The sequence below is a fragment of the Eschscholzia californica genome, unplaced genomic scaffold, assembly GCF_041429995.1.
Source record: "Eschscholzia californica isolate CP2 unplaced genomic scaffold, dmEscCali1.0.p SCAF_6, whole genome shotgun sequence".
Taxonomy (NCBI): Eukaryota; Viridiplantae; Streptophyta; class Magnoliopsida; order Ranunculales; family Papaveraceae; genus Eschscholzia; species Eschscholzia californica.
The window spans coordinates 16,412,605-16,421,374 of NW_028238483.1; the positions used below are offsets into that span (position 1 = coordinate 16,412,605).

General features: G+C 35.2%; 1 protein-coding gene across 5 annotated transcripts; it reads right to left on the bottom strand.

Annotated features, from left to right (window-relative positions):
- Window positions 1-4,302: 4,302 nt before the first annotated feature.
- On the bottom strand, window positions 4,303-8,534 carry LOC147532024 (uncharacterized). 5 transcript variants are annotated; one of them, XR_015227559.1, is made up of 8 exons: window positions 8,279-8,534; window positions 7,417-7,535; window positions 6,785-6,867; window positions 6,097-6,218; window positions 5,802-5,969; window positions 5,354-5,585; window positions 5,157-5,250; window positions 4,303-4,693 (listed from the first exon to the last, which is right to left on the bottom strand). XR_015227559.1 is itself a non-coding variant. In XM_086647499.1 (7 exons), exons 1-7 carry the CDS (start codon window positions 8,316-8,318, stop codon window positions 4,441-4,443), a joined length of 879 nt encoding a protein of 292 aa, XP_086503625.1. In that variant the 5' UTR covers window positions 8,319-8,534; the 3' UTR covers window positions 4,303-4,440. The 5 variants fall into 5 exon arrangements, 4 of the variants coding, with proteins under 4 accessions (XP_086503625.1, XP_086503623.1, XP_086503627.1 ...); XM_086647499.1 differs by lacking the exon at window positions 5,354-5,585; XM_086647497.1 differs by lacking the exon at window positions 5,354-5,585 and having other exon boundaries at window positions 7,417-7,577; window positions 8,279-8,438.
- Window positions 8,535-8,770: the final 236 nt, after the last annotated feature.

Consider the following 8,770-nt stretch of genomic DNA (forward strand, 5'->3'; position numbering starts at 1 on the left):
AGTCACAATTTTTTCTCAATGATGTTTTTACAAATTAATCCCTTCATTTGTAAAGTCATTTGTAATAACTCCTTATTTTAGTAGAATTGACCAAAGCTTCATTTTGAATTTTTTTTAGGTGTTTCCATCCAAGTGAATTATTGCTAGTAACTAGATTATGACCAAAGTTATTTCTACCCATAAAACTAAAATGTCTAAAAGAACCTTGAAAATCTAGAAAATATGTGGATTGGGTCGGTTGATGATTTTCGAAAGAACGGGTATAAATCAATGTAAACTCAGACTATAAAGAAAACGCAATTTTTATTTTTCTTCTAGACGAGTCCGATATCGAGATCTTTTCTTAGAACGCGATTGATTTTTAAGATCATTTCCCAATTTAGGCCTTTCACTAGTTAGTCCTGGTAAAGCCTCGAGACAACGCATATCTAAGGGATTCTTGGGTTCAGACTGAAGAAGCAATGTCCCTCTATCATTATGAAAGTGACTGCAATCTTTTTCTATCTGTGAGGTAAGATACTTCTGTTTAGCAACACCTTTGGATGGCAAAACCTTAAAGTGAACGACAAGGTTCATACGAGTACAGACTTGCGCTGGATACCTAGGCACCCATTAAAAAATGCCTAAAAGAACCTTGAAATCCTAGAAAATATGTGAATTGAGTCTTTGATGTTTTTTAAAGAATTGGTAGTCCGATGTAAATTCATTTTAATACAAGTTTTTGTAAATAGACTTTGTTAATGGAATACATGTGTTTTTGTCTGTCTTTTGTTATTGTTAGGATGTGGGAATGCATTATATAAAATGAAAAGAAAACCATTAAAGAAAGAGAGTATTGCTTAGAATATATGTGGAAAATTACAAAAGAAATTATAGAAAGCTCTTTGTTTGAAACAACGTCCTTAAAAATAAAGTTGTCTGCAATAAATCATAGGTATATGGATTTAGAAGTATGTCTTTTTCTGAAGTCAAATGGTTTCAGAGTTCACAAATTATTATGAACTACAGTACGTTTGTTTATTTTATGAGTCGTCAATCAAATATTACCCCTATGCATAAGTATGAATTCTCCATTACCATTATCACCGAACTGGAATTTTATATGGTCGATACCAGTCATCCCTAGAATTAAGATTTTCATATGGAAAATATGTGTCAAAGCTTTCCCGGTTAGGGAAAGAATAGGTAAATATATCGACAATAATCTGAATTGCCCAAACTGTAATGCAATTGAATCTATAGATCATGCTCTTCTACACTGTTCACTAGCAAAGAACATATGGTTTTACTTCAACATAATTTCTGAACAAATATCCTCTGTGACAGACTGGATTTTCACATGGGAACAAAAATCACAAAGGAGTATCATATCTATAACCATTCATTGTGCGACTATACTTTGGAACTTACGGAAATCACGTTGCGACCACTGCTTTCAACATGAAATCAATTCGATAGATCAAATAAAATCTATGATCATAAACTTCCCGCAATATACAGAGAATACACCGATCAAAACCAAAATAATACAGGATAAATGGAACCCACCTAATATACCTTTGGTGAAAATTAATGTAGAGGCTTCTTTCATCGACATCCAGAATATTGCAGGTACAAGCTTGATCATACACAACAACGAGTCGAGATTTCTAGAAGCACATGTGACAACCTCCAGAAGCAGAAATGCAGAGGAAAGCGAAGCGATAGCTATTCTAAATGGAATGTTATGGGCAGAATCCCATAACTACAGGAAAATCATCATAGAAAGTGATAACATCAATGTTATATAATATTTATAGAACCATAGAAATGAAATACAATGGCAATCCAAAATTTATATACAAAAAATACAGGACATCAAGCAAAGGTTGGAAACAGTTAAATTCTCGTATACGAATAGGAAATTCAATCAAGCGGCAGACAAATTGACAAAAGTTCTGCCCATAACTATAGGAAAATCATCATAGAAAGTGATAACATCAATGTTATACAATATTTACAGAACCATAGAAATGAAATACAATGGCAATCCAAAATTCATATACAAAAAATACAGGACATCAAGCAAAGGTTGGAAACAGTTAAATTCTCGTATACGAATAGGAAATTCAATCAAGCGGCAGACAAACTGGCAAAATGGGCAAGGAAGAGGAACATGACACAGTCTTGGAAGAATATTCTTTATATTATTTCTCGTATGTATTGTAATCGAACTCTAATTGTTTAGTTCAATATAATATCATTTCAGCAAAAAAAAATCAAATATTACTTTTATTTTATGTTTTTGTCCTAATCTTTAGAAGTAGACACAATGAGGAAATGGCAAAAAAGTGTCATAAAATGCTTTCTTATTGACTTAGCCACTTAACGAGGAAAACATATACGAATCTTTGTCTAGCGGAGTTTTATTCATTTTGTTATGTCCCACCAATATAAAGAATCAAACCCATGACTGTTGGATTAGTAATAAATTCATTATTAGTTTCTCCGTAGATGTAAGTCGAGATTATGGAGGAAGATCTTTGGTCGAATCACGTTAAATTACTATGTCAACTAGTATTCCAATTTATCTCTTTAATTATCACCTAATAGTGAAGTTAACGTTAATAGGCTCGACAAAAGTGAATTGCTCAAGATTAAAACTCGCTAATCCTTTGCAGGCCTACTTAGAGAGGGATTATGTGTTTAATCTCTTATATTTATTTCATACATTGTCTAAAAATTCTTCATGTAGCTCTTTAAATCTCATGTGCATCATTGAGGTTCTAAGTTCTAACTTTTATATCTGTTCCGGAGTCCTGGATGCCCTTTATACCATAAGTTTTGTTACATTGATTTCAAACGTGACATTGCTACTGGTTAGATTGCTTTCTTGCATGGTTATATACGGGAAGATCACGGAAACGAGTTTTTCTCCTCAAAGTACAAATGGAAGTATGGAACAACTATCTGATGAGAGTTTTTAGTCTGCTGTGATATCTACTCTAGTCTACAAGTGTTGGTAACTTTACTCTATACGTTTTATATGTATCGATACAATCTATATATCTATTTAGTGATTGGTCTAGTATTAAGCCAAGGAGGAAGCAAGTATTCGTGGATTTCTGTTCTGAAGAATGTAGGAGGGTCCACGAAAGACGGTGTCGTTGGAACTGATGCTGCTCCTATATTGCCAGCCAGCAGGTGGACAATTCGAAAAGCAGTTGTGGCGTACATTTTGTTGGCGTATCTCCTAATTTCAGGTGTTGGAGCACTCATTGAGGATTAAGTAAGGTAAGGGAGCCGAAACCTAAAGGAACAGCAATATATGAAGATGACTTTGAATCATTTGCTTGTTGAGCTTGATGGGTTTAAACACAAGGATGGTGGTTTATCACGGAATTCCACCTGTCAAAGGAAATTCTCGTTTTTCGCATCTCTATCTTTTTCGTGGTATATGTCAAATTAAGAACCTGACTAGTGGGGTTCTCGTGGTATACCATTTCTCAAAAAAGACGATCTTGATCTCCAACAAACAACATCTCTGGCAAGAGCTATGGTCACAAAGTACCAAATGAGCAAAGAAGTCGGACTGGTTGCTCACGACTATGATGATAAAGAAAAGAGTATGAGCACAAAACTATACTTCTTATCGAAAATGATGTAAGAGAATTCTTGGTAGGGCACTACCGGTAGAAAAAAGCTTTATGTCTTAGCTAATGCACTTTTTGAACCCTAGACATTAAGTGGAACTCGAATAAGAGCTTTACTTGCCCAAGTTAATTCTCAGCATCAAAGCCATCTGCAACAGAATGTTATATTGCAATCTGCATCAATGCCTCCTTCCACCAAATCCAGCAGCAGCAGCAGAGGCGGCTGCAGCAGCAGCGGCTAAGACTAAAGGAATGGCTCCAGTGGGATCTTAGTATCTAAAAGAGCTGGGAAGAAAGTAGGGTATTCTAGCTCTTATCATACTTGATGTGCATATAATTACTTCAACCTATAGAGTTTCTAATTGAGGTTCTGTCATCTTGTCATGATTCCGTCATCAACTCGAAAGTGAACTGAAAATATAAAAAATTAATGACAGTTTCATTATTTGGTGAAGTTTCTTTTAAGCCTGACGGAGTTTATTTTACACGGAAGCATGATCTCTCATTGATGGATTTTACTACCTTGTCTGCTGTATGATTAAATCCTTGGCTTCGTATTCTAGTCAAGGCTCTCTATGTTACAAGAGAAATGCTTTTTTCTCTTCGAATTTTACCTAGAGAGTTTTGGAAGGAAGGGGTATTACTCTTTGTGTCTCGAACCCGAAACCTAGAGGGTAAAAACCAACTTAGTAATTACTCCAACCAAGGGTTGTTAACTTGTTGTGACATCTTCCTAACCATATATTTACATCAACTGTTTTTTGAAAATCTAAGTGGATTGTACGATCAGTAATTGTCGTACTTCCCATCATAATCTCGATTTGATGTCTACAGCTTCTCTCTCGCTTGAAATAACCTGGTTGGCAGTGTTTTCCTGGTCTTGCTGAAAGCATTCCTTTAAGAAATCCAGAACAGTTGAAGCTAATTGAGATTGGTGTGAAGTGTAGTCATGATCAGCTCCATCCATAATATGCAGCTTGTGATTAACTATTCTCTTACCAAATTCATAGGCTTCTTTGGCCGATACAATTCGATCTTCTGATCCATGAATGGTCAAAACCCTGATCGACAAATCAAAATCAGAAAGAAATAATCTAGTTTTACTGTAATTTAATGTTGTTGCCAACTATAGATTATTCTATTAACGTAACGGCAGAAATTGTTGATGCACTAAGCAACTTCAAACTGGAGAACAGTTTGATTACCAGTCAGGTCATGTAACCATTGTAACATGAAAACAACTATTTATAAATGTTTTTTTTTACCGACACTGGATAATCTAGAACTGTCGGGAATTATAACGGTGACCCTTATCTTCTGATTTTTTTTTGTAGGAAATAACAGTCTCTTTTCGAAAAATATGAAAAGACGGAAAAGTCAGGTAACTGTTCTCGAAAAATGTCAGTTTTCTCAATTATAACTTCACCATTTTCATGAAAACTGGTTAAAACATAATCCGAGAAAGATTATTTTTGCTTTTCTTCCTTTTGATGAGTAATAGAGTTGGATATGGCATATTCAAACCTGCAGTCTTGTTTGATTGAAACGCAAGCCAGACGCATATCAGTGGTTAACCGATCCATTAAACTTTCTTTGGTTGCTCGAAAAATAAATTTACCTACAATAATAAACCACCAAATTTCCTAAGGGGACGAGTTAATCAATTCTATACCAAGGACTAAGAAAAAGCAGACTATTTGAATTTCTGAGTGATATAACACCTGTCTCAAGACATGACACGCAATTGGGCTGTTAGTTTTCTTGTCATTGTCTACATATGACTCGTCTAAATCCTAATTGTCTGACTCAAATGGGCCTAAAATCAGCTCATATCAGCTACTCAAACGAGTCAGACGGAAAATAAACATTCTGAAATCTGGCTCAGAGTCAATTCCGCCTTCGAGTTAGATTTCAGATCTAACTTAGGGAAGAAAACAAACACTACTGCAATTCCTGTTTCAGGCAAAACTGATATGTAAGACGATGTGGTACAATGCAATCCAGATTAAAAGAGGTCTTCATAAGCAATGTGGGACCTAGTACAATATAGTTGTACATGAGTCTCCTGATACACATATTGAATTGATGAAGAACCAAATGAGAAGTTAAAAGGCGCAAATTTTACGTATACTGAGACTGAATCAAATACTTGATATAAAAATAACTTACCTGTTTTCTTATCTTTGACATCAATAAACCCATCTCGTTTAATTCTTTGCATAAAATCTTTACCCAAGCGTACTTCAATATTCCTTTCTAAATGGAAGCGCCCAGAAACATTGACTATCGTATCAACATCTTGATATTTAGCAGCATACAAGAGCACCACATTTCCTCCTGATAGAACAGTTTTCGAGTGATCACAACCAAGTAAAATGAAAATTTTAAGCAACTTAAACTACGTTTTCGAACTAGCTCATATACCGAATAAAATAAAATTAGAGTCCCAATATAAGAGATATACCTTTACTGTGCCCAATAATCGCACTAATTAAACGTTTTGCGCCACGAAAATGTAAGAGTACAGAACGTAAATCTTCAACTTCTTTACGGTAGTTACCATATTGAAATGAGCCTTCACTTTCACTGGAAAAAAAGAATCTTGTATTAGTTGAATAATTACAAAATGAAATTATAGTTTAAAAGTTCTCATGCATCGAATCCAAGAGCAAGTTAAGATACAACCAAACAGAAACTCAATTATTTATGGCGTGATCCATATCATTTGATCCTAAGGCTCGATATAATGTTCGCTTTTTCATTGTTAATTTTCTCTATTTAGTTGTCGATCCTTGCTTGTCCCTTAGCATGTTCATAGTGTTTTAACATAGAAGTTATTGAAAACAAGAAACTATTTGAACGAAGAGTTTTCAACTGCTTCTAGAAAAATGCTACTCAGTCCCAGTTTCTTGTACCAAATGTGCAAATCTATGTGATAAATTTTACCATGAATTTTGGACTTCGTTCTCTGATGCTTGATATATATATAACTAGTAGATACGTTTAAGTGATTGAATCTAGTAAGGACTTGCGAATGCCTTTTACAAAATGGTAAGGGGATTCAAAGCCATTATATGAGATATCTAATAATGACACAACCACACAAAAGAAACACATTCATACTCGGGATTTAGATTTGATACTAGCTTTACCCATTTCCAGAAAAATCAAAGCGGAAAGTACTGATTCCTTCCTCTGCTAAAGCCGAAGCGAGTGTCACCAAAGAGTCGAATTCCTGTAGACAGAAAGAATAATAAACTAAACCAGTACATCTTGAGTTCTTCACATTGTATCAAGAGAAATTAAGAGAAAATTCATGAAATCTATGTGATTTCATAACCGAAGGACACCAACTAACTCTTTTGTGTGTAAAATTTCTCTGTAAAAGACCTAACTCAATGACGGAGGCCGAAGTATCCAAACATACAACCTCCTTATAGGTCGACTAAATTCTGAATATCTTCACCAGGCAATTGGCCCAAAATAGGGAAAAGATAAGCTATCTCATTTTGTAGTTCATTAGATAAAAAAGGTTGATTTCTGCATTTTTCGTATCGCTTTATCATGTGTTCTTCCTATACACAAATGAATTATAAATTGACAGAGAGGAACGCGGCTCTACATGAACTAACATATCCAAAGGAAACAATATTTATATTGTTGCTAACGCACTCTTGCAACCTAACAGTGGTATGGACTATGGATTGACAATTCTGCAACTATTGTCTCTACCATTAGAAATAAGATTCAGTCATTAAGTTCGAAACCATTTTTTATTACCAACCTTGGATGACCGAAATCCATGGCACAAGACTACAAGATCCTTAGAACCCGTTTCATGTAACAACCCTATGAGGTTTTCGCCATGGTCGTTCTGTATTGTAATTTTCTGTTGCTGAAGATCTGAAAACAAATCATGCACCCCGAAAAGTAAAGGAGGCATAACTAGTCCAATCACAATCATAAAACATCTCAATTTTCTAAAAATCGATTTCATGTCATGCTCAATTTTCTAAAGATCAATTTTATGTCATGCAATTAAATTTACAATTTCAAAATAACTGCAATATGTTCGAAATATGGTTATAAGCTTAACAACTAGACTTCACTTTTGGTCGCCGAACATCCCTTTAAGTGTACCACTAGACCCTAGCTTGATCGGAAGGAAAAATCACACAGTCGGCGAACTTCGCCATTATATGACTAAACAAGGGATATCTTACTCACAAGACTAGATACAAGATGCATTGGTCACATCCCGTCTGACGTCTGTCTCGTCTGAATCTGAATTACTTGAATCTGACTTGTCTTAGTCAAGGGTAGGAGAGTATTTCTGAAAACTACCTCGTAATTCATACGGATACAAAATCAGCCTGACTCGGTCATTTAGACGAGTCAGACAAAATTAAACATTCTGTTAGGAACTGAGATTTGGAGTCAGATTTCAAATAAGCATTATACTAGAAAAAAAAAATTTACCTAAGTAGATATCAATAGATCAGATTAAACGTCAAAATAATGAGAATTTTTTGAAACTAGGGTTTTAGTATTACCAACTAGACATCACCCCAAAGTAAATAGTAGTATCTTTTATCTTGAATCAATATGCATATATATAGAGGATTGAAATTTATGGTTTTGCTCACCAGGGTAGTCTGCTTTGTTGTTACACAATTGAGAAGCCATTGTCCCTTGTTAATTCTCAACTCCGAAAATGAAACTGTACAAATCTAGAGAGACCAAGATTACTCTTCAAACGGGAATCGCTTTGGGATCGCTCCTTCATTAAAAGAAAAAGAAAAAGAAAAGAAAAGGAGTATTTGTTTTGGTTGGTGATTTGGGGAATAAGAAAAGCATGGGAAGTACAGAGTTTTGGGTGGAAAGAAAATAAGAATATTTGTAGTGTGAAATAATGGAGTTTATGTTGTAAAGCAATCCCACATTGGTGGGAGACAGGAATGTGGTGCTCCGAGGTTGAGCACCCTTCCCTAGTGAAGCTTTTTAAAACCGTGAGACGCAGGTGTGTTAAAGCGGACAGTATCACTAGCAGCCCGTAAGGCTGGTCCGCACCATCCTACAACACGTTATCAGCACGGGAGTGTGGTGCTCCTCTTAAGAGGTTAAGCACCCTTCCCTAG